The sequence below is a fragment of the Epargyreus clarus genome, unplaced genomic scaffold (genome assembly GCF_041222505.1).
Source record: "Epargyreus clarus isolate Ecla_fem2 unplaced genomic scaffold, WU_Ecla_fem_2.2 ptg000002l, whole genome shotgun sequence".
NCBI classification, from domain to species: Eukaryota; Metazoa; Arthropoda; class Insecta; order Lepidoptera; family Hesperiidae; genus Epargyreus; species Epargyreus clarus.
In genome coordinates, this window is record NW_027332210.1 from 1,551,980 (window position 1) to 1,574,220 (window position 22,241).

The 22,241-nt window shown below is 37.0% G+C and overlaps 1 protein-coding gene across 1 annotated transcript in view; it reads left to right on the top strand.

Moving 5' to 3' along the window:
- The window catches only part of Octalpha2R (alpha2-adrenergic-like octopamine receptor), a 513,118-nt gene extending 491,795 nt beyond the window's left edge, over positions 1 to 21,323 (top strand). Inside the window, exons 4-8 of the mRNA XM_073077507.1 lie at positions 17,414 to 17,563; positions 17,923 to 18,035; positions 18,504 to 18,643; positions 19,129 to 19,139; positions 20,455 to 21,323. Coding sequence (XP_072933608.1) covers positions 17,414 to 17,563; positions 17,923 to 18,035; positions 18,504 to 18,643; positions 19,129 to 19,139; positions 20,455 to 21,051 — 1,011 coding nt within the window. The 3' untranslated portion in view covers positions 21,052 to 21,323. The remainder of the gene's footprint in view (positions 1 to 17,413; positions 17,564 to 17,922; positions 18,036 to 18,503; positions 18,644 to 19,128; positions 19,140 to 20,454) is intronic.
- Positions 21,324 to 22,241: the final 918 nt, after the last annotated feature.

Here is a 22,241-nt window from a genome sequence, read left to right on the forward strand (position 1 = left end):
ACACATAAATGTAAGTTCACAAGCACCTCAGAGGTGGTATAACCCTTTGTGTTTCGACTCCGGCGTCACCACTGCCACACATATATCTACCTAATAACAGCAGTATTGAGTGCCCTGTTCTGGTTTGAAGACACCCTTCAAGTAAGGGAAAATACTTTTCCGAGGCGTTCCAACTTAGAGCTCAGGTATCAATATCTAATCCTATCCGCCCATGAACATCTGTAATCAACCTCAAACAAGATTGGAATCTTACTTGAAATCAGCCACAGGTGCGCCGCTACTCCTGAAAACTAAGCTGGGACGCCACGGAAAAGTATATCTCCTTAACACAACTTTCAAACCAGAACACAGCAGCGCTTAACACTGCTGTTATTATGCATAAATAGGTGTGGTGGTGGTGCCGCCGGAGTCGAACCACAAAGGGTTCTACCACCTTCAAATCCAAGTCGACCTAAAGTAACCTTCAAGTAATATTAAGATACAATTTAATAAAAATAAATCAGGACCAAAACAATTTCGTAGTCAGCCGACAGCCTTCGGGAACTTGATTATGTAAAAACGGGATAGCATTACTTACCCCGATTTACGAATAACGTCCCACAGATTGCCCTAAACACAATAAGATCTTCAGTTTCAGGTCCGATATTAGCGTCTTTTTGTGACGACTACGACACGACACGGCACCGATGTCAGACCTTCTGTGAGTCCTATCAGTGAACTATAGATAACGTGTGTACATTCTATCTGTATGAAACTAAACGTGCCAGTTTTTTTTTACCTATGAACTCATAAGGGAGATCTACCTGAAATAAATAATGGATAGTATTTAAGGCCAAAATGATAAATAAAGAGAGATCTAGCCTTTCTTTTGTGCAGTTCAGATAGTAATAACCAACACAATAACGAACTGTAAAATTTGTTAACAGTAGCTAAGAATTTTGTTGTCCGATTCAATGCAAAGCAAATTCATGCAAAGTGTAGCGACTTCCTGCTACTCGTCAAGAGATGGCGCTGCTGAATCACGCTATCGAAGTTTTCTAAACTCTAGCTCTAGCTTATATACAAGCTCCGAACTGAGACTGTCAGAGCACGGCCGCTCCCCGGGCATGATCACCTAGCCCGGCGGGAGATCTCCCTTTGCCAAAGTGGTGACCCCGGCGTGTACTGTGAAGCACCCACACTAAGTACATTTTCATACATAATCCTTTTCATGCTGAAAGGAGACCCGAGCCCAGCACTTTGATCGATCACAACGGATGTCATCCCGTGCCGTTGCGGTGCCGGGCCAGCGCAGTGCCGTGCCGTTGCCGTGCCGTTCCGTTGTCGGCCCTACAAATCACTCATTGGGAAACCCTGAAGAGGCTTCGATAAGTTAGACGCCCGATATCGGGTAGTTTTCATATCACACTATTTATAATTCTGGATAAACGGAAATCATAATATCTAACTCGATTTACAATAACCTCTTTTGTCCTTAACATAAATAAAATCGTAAGAACAATGAATTTGCTGAAGTGAACAGTAAACATGAGGTCTCCTAACTTAGTTTGAGACCGACTGGGCGTTTATTTTGTACTAAAATAGGGCTGTGTGTGATAGGAAATTGTAATAAGTGTAACATAGGATTTCCAACTTTTTTTGAAGAAACAATATGTTTTTTTTGATCAAAAAATATAGTACTTTTGGGAAATGACACCATTAAACGACTGACAGTATTGTGAGCCGTTTAAGTCATTTAATGGCTTCCTTCAATTACAAGGCGGTGAGATATATACGTATCTATTATGTAAAACAGAACCTAATGCAGATGCGTTGATAATCCTGAGGTTTAAGATAATCGCCTAACATTAGCGAGCTAGCATTCACACAACTTTCACCAAAATAAATAAGCGTGGTAACAAAATAAATAACATTACAATAACAATAGTATTGCCGATCAAGAACTGCAAACACGAATTCTGCAATTCCGGTTTTATTCCGGAATCGTGATTGATGTGAAACATTAACTTCCTTGTTATAATAACTTCATAACATCTTGTTTGGCTTTAAGGCCAATATCGGAACAATAACGTGATTTTGGGTACAACACTCAAATGTTAACTAAACTAGCTCTTGACAAGTTTTCTTACTTAATTACTTAAATGAGTAAAATACATACATAGATTACTCCTTTTTTTGTTGACGAGGAGGAAACCTTTAAAAGATACCAGTGTACTAGGAGCGACACGGGGTTATGTGGCATTTTTACCGCACTAAAATCCCCCCGGTGGCCATTCTCAGCGCTGCGAAGAGGACTCCGGGATCTCGAACGGAACGCAATCGGTGTCCTCTGAACATGTTGCCCCATCAGGCTCCGCCCAGGTGAGCCCAGGCGCTCTCCACACCGTCTGGTGTTTACGACGGTATGCGACCACACATACCGCCGTAGCCCTATTCTGATCCCGGTACTACAGGGACAAGATTGATCACTCCTAACAAGAAAGTGTAACCAGTTATGAGAATAAAAATTGCTGCGGAAATAAAGTGTTGCCATGTCTCCGTTCTAAAATGTCCCTATAATGTTTTTATTACATAAATTACGTAGTATTAGTTATTCATACTTAAATTTTCTCTAAAAATGTTTTTAGAATAGGAATTAAAAAATAAATGATAATATCATTTGTGGCTTAATTCAATTACAATTTACAATTGCAGTATATTTTTATTTTTGTTATCAAAGGTTAATTATCACCTCCTTAGTAACATAAGCTTACAGTATTAAGTAAACTTAATTAATTGGAATATGCTCAAACCTCAATTAGGACGTGATGATTGGATACAGATAGCTTGCTCGATCAATCCCGGTTAACATGGGATTTGATTAAGCAATTCCCTGTTTTGATTGCCCGTGCAATCAATTGAAGGTGTTTGTGTAATAGATGATATTAACACTTAAGACGTATTAATTACATGTTAATGAGTGGATACATGATTATGTAATTATGGTAATGCAGAGGTCGGACAATGTGTTTTAAGTAATTTCATAATATTATATTTATAGGTTCGTTAACTGTTATACTTTGGCATGACGAATAATAAAATAGTGTATTTAGCAAATACCAAGCTAAAAATATTGAAAGGTTTTGTATTGATCCTGAATTTTCGTATTTCCGCAATCCTATAGAAAATGTACTAATTTCTGCGTAATAACGGCAGTGTTCAGCGCTGCTGTTCTACGTTGAAGGGTGTGGTAAGGAAGACATACTTATCCGAGGCGTTGCAACTTGGTCCTTAGTGCTAGCAACGCATCTGTGGCCAATAACGGGTAGAAAACTAGTCTTATCTGGGGCTCATTACAGATGTCCATGGGTAACAGTAGCCACTTATCATACTTTTCGAAAAAAAAAATGTTACCTCCTTACGTATCTTTAAAATAAAATGCGTAAAAACATATTTTTTTAAATAATTTTGAACACCCCAGCATCAAATTCCTTAATTTAAATATAACTAAAATGAGTCATCAACCAAAAATAACATTTGCAAAATCCCTTGAAATTTTGTTATTTTTCACTCCAAACGTAATTACTAAGCACACTTACTTGTACAAATATTTTTGGAAATTCGAAAAGAGGACAGTCGCAACGCTATTGTGGGCTGTTTTTCAAAGATAATCGAAAAATAATAAATAATTCCCGTGTCCAGAGTCTCTAACGAGTGTTTAATCTGAAAATTGCTTTCTAAGGGAGCGTCCAAGGATGTATGGAGACTGGATGTGACTTTGTATTATTTTTAAAATATGTTACACTAATAATAATTCATCTTGCGAAAGCTTGTACATAATAAAACTTAAAACGTGTCAACGTTGTGTTTATATTATGATAAAACATAGTATTTTAAATTTATTTACTTTTGAAGGTGGTAGAAATCTTTGTCGTTCGGCTCCGGCGGGATCACCTATACAAATACTTCTGCCTAATAACAGCTGTGTTTAGCGCTGCTGTGTTCTGGTTTGAAGGGTATGATAAAGGAGACATACTTTTCCGAGGCGTTCCAGCTTAGTACTCAGGGGTAGCAGCGAATCTGCGGCCAACCTCAGGTAGGAATATTTAATCCTACCTGGGTTGATTACAGATGTCCATGGGCGACAGTAGCCACTTACCATCAGGTGATCTGCATGCTCATCTGCTACTCCTAAATTATAAAAAAAACTTATCAATCATTATTTTATTTAATTGTGCATTCAGTCCTGGAATATTTTTACACTTTCTATTCCAGTTTATGAAAGAAATTACACAAATTTAATATTATATATTTTTTTTTAATACAAAAATGTACAATGTAAATAATAACGTATTAGATAAGCTAAAAAGCCCCTTAAATAAAAAAAAACTTCAAAAAGGTTTATAACACCACAGAAGCAAAGTCCCTTCCAGTTTCAATATATTACCTCTACATCGTTGTACAAAGTAGGCCGGCGAAAATTTATTAAATTCCGCTTTCAAACTGTTGACATTCAATTTCATGACATTATAGCCTTTATGCTACTCACATTACGGGCTATTTCCGTACATCAAGGTTGTATTTTCTGGCACCCTAGGCTTAGCTAGATTTATGTAATGGATGAGTAAATAACTAAATAACTAAAGTGTTTTAGTTGATTAAGACGAGTTCGGAAACGTTACTTTATGTTATATATGATTGTCTATTATAATATATATGAAATAAGTCTGTCTGCAATTTCAAAATAATTTTCATATTATAAGCAAATCTGTTTTAACTTATTTTTTTGTTTGTTTGTCAGTACATACACGTATGTCTAATTGATGAGCCTATTTCGATGTAGCTTTTAAGCAATGGTTAACATCTACACACTTGTATGCAGACTAATTTTAGAATGGGTTAGACCTAGTTTGTGAGACTTTTAAATAAAAGGGGGAGAAAAAGACAAAGATAGGTCGAACTGAATATTTTAGACCAGTACCCTTACCAGGAGTTTTTACGTTTTAACAAATATGACTGTTTTGGTATTTGTTTACGTATTGGCCCATACGATTTCCGAGTTCTGACACCATCCGCTAGGGGCGCTGATTGGAATTTGTATGGGCAAATACGTAAACAAATACCAAAACAGTCATATTTGTCGAAACGTAAAAACTCCTGGTAAGAGTACTGACCAAGACTCTACCCTTGTCCCTAAAATGATGATGATTTAATGCAATGGCACTTAACCCTTCACCATGAGAATCCTAAAATTCTATTCTTAGGAATTCGATATTTTAAAATCGTGGGATAAAGTGAGCGTATCCGATCCTAATTATATTTGGAATTCGAAATTAAAAGAGCCCAAGGAAATATTAAAAAATCATAGGGTGAAAGTGGGCGGGCTGGGACATACCCTAAGCAATAAACCCTTATGCATTACACATCTAAGCCGTCACAAGCTTCAACACACCGACATACGCACGAACCCCATACATAATTACCGAATTAATTGAACATTATAATTGCTTAAGGCGGTTTCAAACATGCATATCTTGGGGATGAAAGGGATATATGGCAAATTGAGGAATAAGCCCGCTCGATATCATGATGGATTTTGAAACATTTAAAGGAATGTTTGGGTAAATAGGTAATTTGAATTTTGGGGGACGTTAGGGTAAGATTTAAAATTACAAATTGTATTTACATAAAAATGACTCACAAATATTCTTCTATGCTAAGAAAAACGCGCATGTTTAGAAAAAATGAATTGACAATACATTTTGGTCGTTTATCAAAGTAAGTTTCGTAGTCTTTTAGGAAAACTTTAAAAATCTTAAACATTGAAAAGAAGTAGGATAAATTGTCCTACATTTCAACTGCATTTGCAGTCAATTTGAAAAATGTAATATCACATTATGACAAAAATCATAGATTAGTAAAGATAACTCGCTCCTAACAAGAAAATGTAACCTTTTGACAATTGTCACTGTCAATTATTTTCGTGTTTAAAAAATATTTAAAAAAATGTAATTTTTAGATAATTACGAATGAAATGATATTTATTTGCACTTTTTCTTCGATTTCGTGTCTTAACTGCGCATGTCGGCATTATTCCGCGTCAATTACACCATGACAGTCATTAAACGGCTGACAGAATTGTCAGCTGTTCAAGTCATTTAATGGCTTCTTTCAATTACAAGGCGGTGAGATATCTATACTTATCCATGCATAAAGTATTTATATTATTACAAGCTTTATATTAATTTCCTTGGTTAGTTTGTATTAATCGTAACATTGCCTGTATCAAAAAAACCTAAAATTCAAACGCAAACAAAGTCACGTGCCTTACCTAGAATTTGAAAATACTTATTTCATTTAATATGATATTAAAGGCACTCTCAATTGGCATATAAGTCTCACGGGATTACCGCCATTATCAATAGGTACATACAATGTTAAGTAAAATTGAAATGTCCCTCAGGGAGTCAATTTACTTTTTATTTTTACGTTTTTGATATAATGAAGTAACAGACGGATGAGCTATCTTTTATCTTTATTGTTTTTTCGTATTTGATCTTGATCTGATTTATATGGCTATCACTTACGCCAGGCGTTGCAATTTAGTCCACAGAGATAGCAACGCCCCCGTTGCCGACCTAATACAGGTACAGGATTGCCAGTCATAAAAATATCTGGGGTAGACTACAGATATATGATTTTAGACTAAAATCATCGCGGAATTGTGACATTTTATTAAGTAACGCTATTATTTTATTGTATTTTTATTATGTAAGCTATATCATAACGCATTAAGGAACATATCAGCGCAGTCAAAAATAATGACCCTAAGAAATCTGCGGTAGCCGAACACATCCTTAGTTCAGGTTGTAACCACTGGATTGAATTACACAAACCTCAGGTGATCTTCACTGAGCGTCATTACTTTCCTCGTTTTGTAAGAGAAGCAATAGAGATTAAGAAACATCCTAGGAACTTCAACAGAGAAGATGGTTTTAAGTTAGCCCAAACGTGGAATCCAGTGGTTAGTTTATGCAAGTCACAGATAGTGCAAAGTACGGTGCGTAAGGATATTGTTAGTGTTGTGTGTCGTGATATGAAACCTAGAAAAGAAAAACGAACTAAACGTAGGGTAGATAGATTAATCTACTACTAGTACTTGTCAACGGTTTCTCCCCTCCACCTCAGTTTCGCCGTGACCACGATCCATGCAACCGGGTCGAAATATCGGCAATAAAACGCATATCGTGAGTACCCATTACATAATAAAATGTAGACTATAGATGCCCACGGATGGCAGTGACCACTTACCATTAGGTGTACTGCATGCACGATTGCTACTTTTTTTATAATATAGTAGTAGCAGACGAGCATGCAGTCCACCTGATGGTAAGTGGCTACTGCCGTCCATGGACATCTGTAATCAACCCCAGATAGGATTAGATATTCCTACCTCAGGTCGGCCATAGATGCGCTGCTACCCTTGAGGACTAAGCTGGAACGCCTCGAAAAAGTATATCTCCCTTACCACACCCTTCAAAACGGAACACAGCAGCGCCTAACACTGCTATTATTAGGCAGAAATAGGTGTGGCGGTGGTGCCGCCGGAGTCGAACCACAAAGGGTTCTACCACCTTCAACTACTTCAGATTGCTACTTCAGATTTATAAAATTACATACACTATATTCCTAACACACTTCTGTAATATACTACATATAATTACAGATTTTTTTACACTAACCAAGTTCTCAATACTCAGAACCTGGTACGCTCTCTCCATAAGTGGACAGCCTGCATACTCCACCACGCTGCTCCAATACAGACATAGAGACGTGTACAGTAAAAACATTATATACGACTGCAAAAAGATATTTCAAAATAATTTATTAAGTACCAACAAAAGATTTCATCTTCTGAATGCATTCGTAATTATTCCTCCGAGAATCAAAACATTAATATTTATGAGTACTTTGTTACTCATTCTAAAACTTTTCATATACAATACATGCAGAATTCAAATGTTTTTGCCATTGAAATATATATTATTTTAATAAAGAAAATGTTAGTTTTTTTATGCAGAAGGATTAACGAAGTTTAAACTTTTTAAAGGAAGCGATAACTCATTTGCTTTGATTAGAGTATAGTAAAGATACATTACACGAAGCGTTTCAATTTAGTTAACAAAAGTAGTAACGCTTACTTGTACAAACCCTGATTTCCCAGACGAAAAGTAGTTAACTTATATCTCCTCCAATTTTGTCTAAAGTAAATTTAAAAATCCTATAAAAATTGAACCAACATAAAACTTTTTAGACCTTATATTTCGACGTATAGAAAATAGACTTTTCTAAATATTTTATAAGATTGCAACCGTTGCATTGCAAGAGTTGCATACGTGCATGCACTCCATCTGACGGTAGGTGATCACTATCATAATCATGTGTACTTAGAAAGAGTTCTACATGAAGCTAAAAAAGTTACCACTCTTGAGAACTACGATAATTAGCTATACGTAAATCAGCTGGCATCCACTAGCACTACCATGAGTTTACAAAAGTATTACTCGCTAGCGACTGCGTAAAATAAATGTATGAAAAATTGTACAGCGCCTCTGGTGGTTACTCGTAGAACTAAATTCCGTAGTGTGAGCCACTCGTTACGTAAAAAACCTATCGAAATCAAATCGCTAGCGAATGTCATTATGATCTATTGCCATACAAATTCGGTCCCATGAGTCATTAATTTGACAGACGTTGTCAAGAAATACCGTGACGATAGTAGTTATGTTATTCACTAGCAAAATGACAATAGTTTTCTATTTACAATTTCTATAGTGGCGTTTCTATGCCAACTCATGGTAGTGCTACACATCCCTCCACTGAAACGCAGGAACTGCTTACAGCTAGATAAAGGTCTGGTGGTACCTTCCCGATCAAACCATATTGGATCTACCATTCACCACTCCGATAACTAAATAATTTCGATGACATTTTAAAAAGCAATTTGCAGCAATTCGCATTTGCTGACGTAATTAGTTAAATGACTTATAGGTTATTCCTTACACTGAACAAAATTAATCAAATGCAAATCGCGTTAATCCTGCCGATGATCTAAAGTAAATATTGTTGTTACAGAAGATTAGGTGCTGATACGGTCGACAGAGCTGAAGTAACTCTGTTATTGTTGTAATTAAAACAACAAACATTCAAGGGTTACGAAGTTATTATAACACTTGAAGCATTTAAACTTAGTCAAAATGTAGGTAACTAGGTCGATCAATAAGATCATATATTATATACATATATATATATATATATATATATATATATATATATATATATAAATGGAAAAAGAACTACTGAAACGAGAATCAACTAATTTACGAGAATCCTACCGATAGTTGGCCGGGGATGCGTTACTGCCCTTGAGAACTAAGTTGTCACGCCTCGAAAAAGTATGTCTCCTTTACCCTTCAAACGAATACACAACAGTGATCTAAATGCTATTATAGGACTAAAAAACTCACACTCAGAACTGAAATATAAATTTATAATTTAAATTATCTGTCTGGCCGGGGATCGAACCGGCCTCGCGGGTCGCCATACAGTTAACAACATTAATTAATTGATGTACAAATTTTATTAATTACAAAATCGGAGTACCATTTCCCCGAATATTCCCCGGACGATTGGTGTATTTGTTAATTACTTATAACATGGTAACTAAGTGGACCTCAAAATGTTTAATTATTAACACTTTTAATTCGGTTGATTTCCATTTAAAATTGAAAATTGAAAAAGATTAGTTCATATAAATTAGTTTCTGTATTCGTGTGGTAAGGCAGACATACTTATCCGAGGCGTTCCAACTTAGTCAACAGGTCAAGTTTCTTAAAGTGAAGTAAATGAGTGGTTGATCTCCAGTGGAATTCTGGTCTTATCTAGGGGTGATTACAGAGATCCATGAGCGACAACTGCACACTCATTTGTTACTTATTGTTACTAGTTTTTGCCCGCGGCTTCGCCCGCGTTTAAAAGAAAATAATATGACATACTAACATACATAAAACTGAAAATGTGTACCTTCATTGGAATGACAGTGGCGCCATCTGGCGAAAATTGGTCGTACCAACTCTGAAACCTCATTGACGTGGGCTCATGGACAACAACTTTGCTAAAGACCATCACTGGATCAAATGCATAGTTTACGATTCAATCCTTACTTATATCGATTTTTTGGTCCAGAAGATCGATTCTCCGATTAATCGATCTTAGATCGCCATCCCTAGTTTCCATGGGCTTTCCAGGATAAAAACTATGCAATGTCCTTTCTCGGGTCTCAGACTATCTTTGTACAAAATTTCATTAAAATCGGTTCAGTGGTTTAGGCGTGAAGCAGAGACAGACAGACAGACAAACAGACAGACAGAGTTACGTTTGGATTTATAATATTAAGTAAGGAAAGTAAGGATAAGATTAGTAAGGAAGTAAGGATTTAAAAATAATTTATCGCACTATCATATAAAATTAACTCATATTTCTAATAAATAATAGCAGTAGCAACTCTGATGTGTTCTCACTTAAAGCGTGAGGCGTGGCGCTTACTTATACGAAGCGTTCCAACTTAGTTTCTCCGTAACCCGTTTCAACTGTGTTACACAACAGTATTTTTTAAACGCGAAGCGTGTAGTGACCACCAAACTTACACGAAACGTCTCATCTTAGTCCTCAATCCGTTTCAGCTGTAAAAACAACACGATACTTACACGAAGCGTTCCAACTTAGTCCTCAATCCGTTTCAACTGTAAAAACGTCACGATACTTACACGAAGCATTCCAACTTAGTCCTTAAAGCGTTTTAACTGTAAAAGCGCCAGTATTACCAAATATCCAAGCATATACCGGCTAAAGAAATAGCATATTAAATACATTTATATCAGCTCAGTCAAGTCAGGTAACACAATTATAAGGGCATAGCTGCTTTATGAGCCAGTAAAAAGAAAATCTTAACGTCCGCACGTGTTACCTTGTTTTAATGGCACAATGAGCTACATACATCCCCGGGGAGTGATCCCACGTGTCAAGGTCACAGTTTTTTGTCTTTTTCAACCCTATTACCCCAGATAATGTATGCTTTACCGTCATTCACAAAGCAATTTCGACTTTAACAGAGTTCATGCTCCGATATTACCGGCGCGACCCGAATTATTCTGCTAGGGGTGAGATTCCTTCGCTCTGTTACAAAGCACTGAATTGTAATGATACTGAACTGAAAGCGCGAGGGGCAAGGTTCAAATCCGATTAGCACCGGGCACAGTGTAGATGGGAAGTGAAGGGAAATTGAATCTAATTAGGTTTGGGTTAGGGCGAAATTGGATTGTAAAAGGAGGTGATTCGTTGGAGTCCTACAAATCCTACCGCCTCATTATGTCTGACTGTATTATAACTGGAGTAAATACGGAATTTTAAGGGAACTCGTTTTTTGTTAGTAACGAGCTCATCTGCGCGGTTTTTCGGTTTTTGTGAAGATACACTGGGTTTAGGGTCAAAAGTAGCATTACTTAACATAACATTACTCTCCGTTAGCTCGCTAAATAAGATAAATCCGTACGAATTACTCTCTTTTAAGGGCTACAACAGACTAGCTACTCTTGACATGGAAGATCGACGATCTAGCTACTTTTCAGCAGCTTTTTGAAGGTGGTAGAATCCTTTGTGGTTCGACTCCGGCGGCACCACAGTCACACCTATTTCTGCCAATAACAGCAGTGTTTAGTGCTGCTGTGTTCCGTTTTGAACGGTGTGGTAAGGGAGACATACTTTTCCGAGGCGTTCCAGCTTAGTCCTCAGGGGTAGCGGCACATCTGTGGCCGACCTCAGGTAGGATCTATATCCTATCTGGGGTTGATTACTGATGTCCATGACCGACAGTAGCCACTTACCATCAGGTGGACTGCATGCTCGTCTGCTCCTCCTATATTATAAAAAAAAAGCTAAATGCTCAAGATTGAGCACCGATCGTGGCTACTTTGAGACGAATGCCAAGAATTGAACGCAGAAAAAGTACAATAAACTAATATTGCAGTCAGTAAATAAAGTTAGTGGCCAAAACGTGATACTGCATCGATGCAATTCCAAAACCCGAATCACTAAAGTAGCTAAGACTACAATAGCCTGAAATGAAGATAAAACACTGCCTAAAATCACTATATAGCCGAAGATATTGTCTTCAAGATCAATGGTATCAAGTATCAATGGTAGAACCCATTCTGGTGCGTTTCAATTGGTACCACTGTCACAACTGTTTCAACTTTACAAAAAAACAACTTACAAAGCAAAGCGTTTCAACTTAGTATTCAAGGAATGTATCACCTCAAGAATAATTCCAGACTGATTTAGATTTGATAATTTTACAACTAATGTCTGTAAGCAACAGAAATATACTCTTAGGTACACTTCTTCTCGTTTGTTATTTCAATGTAATAAAAAACACTTAGAAAACCCAATACTCCAGTGGTTATAAGTACGAACATTACTGCCACAAGTTCGAGACACGCCCTCCAATAAGTTTAAAGGGAGTTCAATTCTTTTATGTTTTTAATTAAAAAACTTCTCGGCTCATTGGCGACGTTTCAGACAGACTCTCATTCCAGCAATACTCGTTTCTGAACACCCTTTGTCAAGGGGCATTAAGCTTCTGTGTACAGGATGCTCCAATTTTAAAATATGTCATCTTGACATTTAAAAGAAGTGTTTAGAATTAGAAATACACGCAATAATACGCTCAAAGGGTGACTCCGATCATTGTTTGTTATGTAACCCATTCTGTCGATAATTAAACATTTTTTTGTCCTTTTTTTAAATCCTTTTTTTTACCCTTCACTGTCAAAGCATATGATCACCTACATTCCTGAAAAAAATATAAAAAAAGTTGAGAACTGTGTTCGACACTCGTTCTGAGAGGATCCCGTGCTCAGCAGTGGGACGATATTTATCATGATAAAAACTAACATATTAAGATACATAATATCTAACGGCACATACGAGTACATATTTTTTCATTAATTCACACTGAAAATTCGTACATATTCAAAGTAAAAATATTATGATACCTTTTTTATGTTTAATTTACATAAATTAAATTATTGTAAGTTGGATCAAACGAGCAAATTACATATTTAATATGATTTTAAACATTATTTTAAAAGTAAATATAACATCTCTACTTACAAAATTTAATCAGTTTACCTACTCTTTATTAAACACCCTTTGTTTAACATACTGCGGTCGACAGCGTGATTGTTTTAAGTAAATCTCGTTATTTTACTTAGAAAATTTAATCAATATGTAGCTTTAGTTTATTAAACAGCCTCTATCTCGACACATTAACATCGCCCATCTACAGGGTGCTCAAGTGTTAAATCGGAGAATACTAAAAGGTTTAGTAATAAGTGGATTTGGCTGACATATTTGCTTTTACTCTAATGTTTAAGAACTTGAAAGATCTCTTAAAATTAATATGCAATCAAAGAGCAATGGAAATAAAATTGAATTAAATATTTTTGTACTTCTTACATATAAGGCGATCTTAGTCGTCAAGAGTGGCAATGCATGTGTTTTTTTTATCCTTTTTTTATGTTTTACGAGGGGGAAACCTTCAAGGTACCCGATGCCGTGGAAGCGACGCAGGGTTATGTGGGATTCTTACCGCACTTAAACCTCCACGGTGGCCGTCCTAGGCGTTGTGTAGAGGGCTCCGGGATCTCCAAAGGAACGCAACCGGAGCCCTCTTAGCTCGTTGCCCCGTCGGGCTCCGCCCAGATGAGTTTGGCGCTCGCCACACCGTCTGGTGCGTACGACGGTATGCGACCACACCTCTAAAGTCACACCACATCTCTATATGTCGCCTCTTACGACAGGCAGGGGATACTGTAGCCCTATTTTGGTCCCGAAACTACAGGGACGTTGTTTATTTTTTTCCTATCGAATCATGTAGTAATCATGTAGTAATCATGAAGTCCACCTAATGGTAATTGACTACTGCTCATGGACATCTGTAATCAGTCTCAGATAAAGTTAGAGTCGTACCTGAAGTCACACGTACAAAATGCTACCCTTGAGTACTAAGATGGAACGCTTCGGATATGTATGTCTCTCTTACCCTTCAAACCATAACAAGGAAGAATTAACACTACCCTTATTAGGCAGGAATAGGTGTGGCGGTGGTGACTCCGGAGTTGAACCACTGAAGATTACCACCGTCATATTCGCCATCAGGTAAAACATGTGTATGAGTAACAGTCACCATTTACCATCAGGTGATCTGCAAGCTCGTCTGTTAATCTTTTTTCCTTTTTTTATAACATAGGAGTAGCAGACGAGCATGCAGTCCACCTGATGGTAAGTGGCTACTGCCGCCCATGGACATCTATAATCAACCCCAGATAGGATTATATATATTCCTACCTGAGGTTGGCCACAAATGCGCCGCTACCCTTGAGGACTAAGCTGGAACGCCTCGGAAAAGTCTGTCTCCCTAACCACACCCTTCAAAACGGAACACAGCAGCGCCTAACACTGCTGTTATTAGGTAGAAATAGGTGTGGCGGTGGTGTCACCGGAGTCGAACCACAAAGGGTTCTACCACCTTCAAATCTAAATCTATTCTTATTAAAAAATCTTGGGTCAATTTCTCCTCACGGACAGTGAAGTAAACTTCAAAAATAATTTTGGAAACTGACCTCATACGTACGAGTATGTTCTACTTGCTCCATTGACCTCACGTCAGCTATATAGTTACAATTCTGGACTCATCTCCAGTATCCAGAAACCATTGTAATCCGGACAAAAGCTCCGGATTAATACTTTGAGAAAGATTCAAAATAAGTATTTGTTGCGGTGTAAGTCATGAGAGATATGTTTAAATCTAGAGTTACAGCCAAGACAAATAGTTCAAGGGCTACGAAAGACTGTGCCTGTAATCTTGAGATCAGAATATAGCTATGGTATGTACTGTCTGACGCTGACAGGAAATTCGCTTTAAGCAGACGTCGAGAAAATGCGACGGAAAGTAGAATGGCGGGCGGCAACAATGAGAGCTCGAACCGTCTAGCGACATCGGGAAGAATTACGGTATGAGCAGCTAGATAACGTCATAAATACTCGAAGTTCTGGTTAGCTTAAATATTTACCTGGATAGAGCCCGATAAATGCAACGCGCTTGGAGGACTCCTGTGGCCTTCTTTTGGATCTTCCGGAGTACTTCTCGTAACGCAAAGGTTAAAGGGGAGTTCAGTAAATATTACCTACATCGCTCCCACGGCACCGGGTACCTTTTGAAAGCTCCCCTTGACATATTTGTTATTTCTGTAAAAAAATATATTTGTATTTCTGTAGAAAACAAACCCGCTAGCGCTTATCACTTGCACCACACGCCACCGATCCGCTGAAACGCTGAAAACATCAAATCACCCAGCGTTGGGGCAGACAGGTGAATAATATATTAGAGCTTTCCTTTCACTCGGCTGATTAACATGAATTTCAACTGAAAGGAGGATTTGAAACTTTGTTCAGAAACCAACCATAATTCTAAGTCGGAATTCCCGGATATCCCAATTTGTCACGTGACTCCATTGACAGGTTACACCTAAATTCGGGAAATCTTGCCTAGAGTGATTGGGTAATTTTATAAACGTTTATTGCTTATGGATTTATGCCAAAAATTGCCTAGTAACATATAAACCCGAGATATAAGATTTCTGCTATTGTAACAGTCAAATTGGTCTTATGTAAAACTATAGCTATGAAAAGTATTGGTAATGTAGTTAGTTCGATTATCTCAGCCTATTGACCTAAATTAAAGGTGGTTGATCACTCTTACTCTGAGAGGGAACTCGTGCCCAGCAGTGGGACAGTAATACGTCTCGGATAAGTATGTATCCCTTACCACTTTGCAAAACATAATACAACAACGCTTAACACTACTGTTATTAGGCGGAAACAGGCACCACTCACCACTGATGTCTAACCACAAAGGTTCTACCAACACGCAACACGGAAGTTGAACCACAAAGGGTTCTACCACCTTCATCATCATCAACACATTATCGTCCCACAGCTGGGCACGGGTGTCCTTTCATAATTAGAAGGATTAGGCCATAGTCCACCGCGCTGGTCAAATGCGTATTGGTAGACTTCACATACCTTTGAGATTTTTTTAGATAATTCTCTCAGGTGGCTTTCTCACGATGTTTTCCTTCACCCTTTAAGCAAGTGATAATTAATTTATAATACACACATAATTTGTCAAATCAGCGGCGTGTGCCTGGGATTTGAACCTCGAACCCCTCGATCAAGAGGCCGAGTTTCTTAACCGCTAGGCTATCGCTGCTTTTTTACGCTTCTTTGTTATGTAAACCTGATAAATTAGTCTATATTTTTGTGCTAGAATGCACAATTTTGTAACACTTTATTTCCTTGAAACCCGAGAGAGAAAATCTTAAATCAAAACGAAAATTAAGTACATAAAACGCCACAATTTACATACATACATTAACGAGTTCTTCAAACGTATGAAGTAAAGCCTCGTTTAAATCGCGAAGATTGTTGTTAGGAGCGATGCAATTTGTTTACTTTAAAATTTATAGCCGAGTTTAAACTGTCGTGCATATTCTGTGAACTAGAGCGAAATCTGCATATAAATCGGGGCATCAAGATATTTTTATTTAAATATCGCCATTACGTCGTATGTCACTAAAATGAAAATGAGTCGCTTTGTTAGGTTTTTACATAATTATGCGAAGTTACAAAGTTTGAAGTATTTTATTTATTTCTTTGCCGATTTTTTCTGTAGCGATTTATATTATTGTTATGAGTAATAGTTTATCTATCATATTCATTACCAGACAGTAAAGTTTAATGTTTATGTATGTATATACGTGTTCTTTGTCAGGCTCTGCAGCCCAAATGGCTCGACGGATTTTAATATATGAATCTAATCGTCATATATGCTAATTGTGTAGGTGAAATCCTACTATATAATAAGGATAAAAACTTCTTCGAAACAATCCGCTACTAATATGTATGATGGTATATAACCAGATAATATGCATCACCCTCTTTCCTATATAGGAAATGTGCACATGCAAAGAAATAATAAAAATGTACAACGCCATCCAAATCTTTATGCTGCGCCTCTAGTGGCCGTATAGGAACTAAAATTATTTTTTTATAATGAACGAGGGTCGCGCTCTCGATTCGATTCCTCGGTTGAAAACTAAGGGCTAGTTATATCCATTCGATTTCAGATGTATTCGATATCATGTGTCAAATAATTTCTAAAAGCGCTTTACATTTCGCTAATAAATTCCGCTCAAAAATCCCTTTACTTTGAACACTACCTTTACTTCAATTCTGACAGCAGCTCTCTTTCCAGGTGTCGGACGACATCGGCTACGTGATATACTCAGCGCTGGGCAGCTTCTACATACCGTCCTGCATCATGGTGTTCGTGTACATTAGGATATACTTCGCGGCGAAGGCGAGAGCGCGGCGGGGGATCAGGAAAAACCCACGGCCAAGACCAGTAAGTCATCCATTCAAAAATTGTCGAATTTTGATCCTGGGCCATTTGAGCATACTGCAAATTTTCAAATTTCGATGTTAGACAATTTGACCATACTGCAAATTTTCAAATTTCGATCTTAGACAATTTGACCATACTGCAAATTTTCCAATTTCGATCTTAGACAATTTGACCATACTGCAAATTTTCAAATTTCGATCTTTGACAATTTGCTTATACTACAAATTGTCGAATTTCAATATTTGGTAGGCAAAATTTAGACAGATAGAATATTAATTACGACGTAAGCCAAACCACTGTATCTAAAGATACTTTCTTTATTAACACATTCTAAATCTAATGCTAACACTTTCTTCCAGAATGAACAACAAACTAGTTTTTCAAACGCGCCGAAGGGTACACGGCCAATGCCGACCACATCCACTTTGCCCATGCCGCCGGGGGTGGATACCAATAGTTCTAATAATAATAGGTATGTTATCTATCTTATATCAGTTTGAATAATTCATACAGAATTAAAGTTTAAGTTTGTATACAAAAAAAATTTTTTTTGAGAATTGTTGTCTACTCAAAAAATATTTATATTAATCTTGTAGAAAAGTTACAATACACAGTACAGGATTAAAGTAACGCAGGAAGCTCATCAAACATTATTTAATATCAAGGCAATGAAATATATGATATATATGTATGTGTTTATGATGTATGTTAAAGTCTTTTATAGAAATAGTAAACGGACATGGACATCTGTAATCAACCTCAGATACGTTCCTACCAGAGACCGGCCATAAATGCGCTTGCTACCCGAGGCCTAAGTGTGAATGCCTTGGATAAGTCTTTCTCATTAAACTTTGGATTAATTATTTCTCCAAATGGAGAATACAGTCGAGTAAAAATCATGACCATTGGGCACATTGATCTAACAGCCTCTAACTTCCAGGGAAGGTCAAATATCAACGATAGAGACGCAGCAGGTCGCGATACCAACGGTGACGTGTGACTTTGCGTCAGACATATCCACCAGCGAGGCGGGGGACACCATGCCTGCGCCGGATGAGAGGAAAGACACGCTGAAGGTATGTACAGGGTGCATTTGAAGATCAAATATCAACGATAGAGACGCAGCAGGTCGCGATACCAACGGTGACGTGTGACTTCGCGTCAGACATATCCACCAGCGAGGCGGGGGACACCATGCCTGCGCCGGATGAGAGGAAAGATACGCTGAAGGTATGTATAGGATTAATTTAACTATAACTTCCAGGGCAGGTCAAATACTAACACTGACGTGTGACTTCGCGTCAAACATATCCACTAGCGAGGCGGGGGACACCGTGCCCGCACCTGATGAGAAGAAAGACACACTAAAGGTAGGCACAGGATTAATTTGAAGGTCAAATATCAACGATAGAGACGCAGCAGGTCGCCATACCAACGGTGACGTGTGACTTTGCGTCAGACATATCCACCAGCGAGGCGGGGGACACCATGCCTGCGCCGGATGAGAGGAAAGACACGCTGAAGGTATGTACAGGGTTCATTTGAAGGTCAAATATCAACGATAGTTACGCAGCAGGTCGCGATACCAACGGTGACGAGTGACTTCAGACATATCCACCTGTCCAGATCTGCGTCTGACGAGAAGAAAAACACGCTAAAGGTTCACACTGGGTACATTTTTAGGCTTCCTTACCCAAAGGATAAAAACAGCACCCTATTACTAAGTCTCCACTGTCTGTCCGTCTATCACATGGCTCCATCTCTTGAACCGTAATAAGTACACACTTGACTTTTACATAGTATGTGTAACGGGAGCTAATATAACAACAAATACTAAAAATAAAAACGCTTGCAAATAAATAGAACTCACCGTAAAAAAATGCTATTTTTCGACGCTCTTCTATTGAACCGTAATAGCACAGTATAAGGATATACTTATACTGTGGTAATAGGTAGAAATGTAACTTTTCTACAGAAAATAAAATGAAGGGCATAGACATGTCAATCTTAGTATTTTTACCAAAAGCCTTAAAGAGTCCGCTCATAAATTCTATATACAATTTCAAACACGTTTTACTGTGAGTATGTAAAGAGATTGGCCAAAGTTTTACTGTGCTCGTATTTCTAGCTCACTCTGCAAGTCCTACCGGGAATCAACTTCGAGTTTAGTATTCAAGTTGTAAATAAAATCACGCACTATATTCCTAGTTTGTTGAATTCCGAGAGCAAAAGTTTTATTCGGATGACTCGGAAAGCATTTTTGTTAGAGATGTGGAAAAAATATTTATAAGTTTGGTGTCATAATCGATTAATCGGAGTCGAATTCAAACAATATAATATAAATAAAATATTTCTTTTTTCACTTAACTTATCAAATTCTTCAGTTTTTTTTTATTTCACTCTATGGCATTCTAAAACATGCTAGTAAGAATTGACGCCCCTTTTTAATTGAAATATATACCAGTTAGTAACAAACAGAAAAAACAGTTTTATAATGGATTTTCAAAACCGCCTGTACTTTCCATATCGTACAAACAACATGTTTACTTGGTTATTAATTGACATATGTGTGACGAGCGCGCGTTGGCGCTTTGTACGTACATTATAATAACTGTGTGTGGGATATGTACGGATACAAATGGTAGGAAAAACAACTGCATTTTGCTATTAAACTAGACTGACAACCATTAGTATGTATGTACTTTTCAAAGTACTGATACGAACTTTCCAAAATTTTATAAATTGATCATTACTATGTATCACTAAATAAAATAATGGGCCAAATGTATCTCCTTGGGGAACCCCCACTAAATTATTTTATTATGACCAGTAGATTTTGTTACAAGTACTCGTATATGTCCCAAAATTTTCAAATACTATTTCGTTCACAGGTTGTCACATCAGCGCAAGTAACAAGAAATCCTCTAGCCACGTGCCCGTACAGAGGTTCTACGCTATCCGTGAATGGCGAACTTCAGTTACAATCACAACGGACGAGAGCACCGAGTATGGCGATCGACACAGACATGGTGTCTGAGTTGGAGCCCTCGTCATCCGACTCAGGCGTCGCCACAAGATGTGCAGTAGTCAAGCCTCTAAAACTTCGGATCTGCCAACCAATTTTTGGCAAAAAATCCGAATCGAGGAGGCAAGAAAAATCACAGCCAACAAAATCAGAGCTGGAGCCGGCGTTGCCAAAGCAACACAAGCCGCGGGATCCAGAAAGAGAAAAGAGAAGATTAGCAAGAAAAAAAGAAAAGCGAGCAACGCTTATATTAGGTTTAATAATGGGAAGCTTTATCGCTTGCTGGCTACCCTTCTTCTTTCTATACATTCTCAAAGCGGCATGCAGAAGATGCGTCATCCCCGGCAGCGCTTTCGCAATCGCCTTCTGGCTAGGCTACATGAACTCTGTGCTAAACCCAGTGATCTACACAATCTTCAATAAGGATTTCAGGAGAGCATTCAGGAGGATACTGTTCAAGTGATGTTTAGCCTACCTGTGCTGTTACCGATGCGTCGCCAACCGCATCATGTTGGCGCAGCAGAGGGCAGCACCAGGTCTTTACAATGTGCGATAAATCTATCATCTCATGGACTCTTTCAAGTGACATTTCAAACTTACTCAATGGACAATTCATGCTTTATTTAGTGTTTACAATTCGTGTATAATTTGCAACAAAATTGCAATTATTGTATAAGTGTATAATGTTAAAAAGTTCATTAGTAGTATTCGATTGGAAGTAATTAAATAAAATATTATATAATTAAATTGGTAATAGGATGAATATATAATATAATTTTATACAGTAATTGCAATATTGTCGTGAACTTAAAAATTATGTATACATTTTTTAGTAATTTCCCCTTCAGCTTGTATCTTAGATTTTTATTGTTATATGTACTCGTATATTTTACTTAAGACAAGTTGTAATGATCACATTATGATATTAATTTTAAGTGTAATTATTGTATAATTTGTATATTATTTACAACTTTGACGTTATTCCTCTATTTATTAAGGTTATTAATTTTAATTGATTATTATTAACAAAACTATGACGCACAATAACCCATAAAGCAATAATTACAATTATTTAAAGTATGTTAATATAAATAAGTTACCATGAAGTGATCATAAATATTCATTTTATGTACAGTTTGGATTTACTTTAATATATTTAAAGCATTCAAAATTATATAAATATAATATTCGAAAATACTATATAAGTAATAAAATAAATTGTAGCTCGACAAACATAATACTAAATTCGACATACCCAGATTTAAGATAATATTTATTTGCGATAAAAGGAGTTGTAAAAAATTAAACGATAGAATACATTTTATGTAAAAGTTTTAATGTTCGTAGCAAAATTAAAATATTTGTAAAATATCCTTATACTTAATACTTATACTGCAAACACTGAAAGGATTTGAAATATTGTTACATATAATGTATAAATTAATAAAATTTAATATTTATCGGCATTCTATTTAAATAATGGATTTTCTAGATTTAATCCCGAACATTCAAGATCATAGCTTATTTTAATAGTGATATTGTAGTGTTTTCTTGTATTGTATTTAAATGTTTTTCATTCGTATCCCGTGATATTTATACGCTTAAAATAATTCCGTACAAATTAATATTATGCGACATATTATTTGCATTACT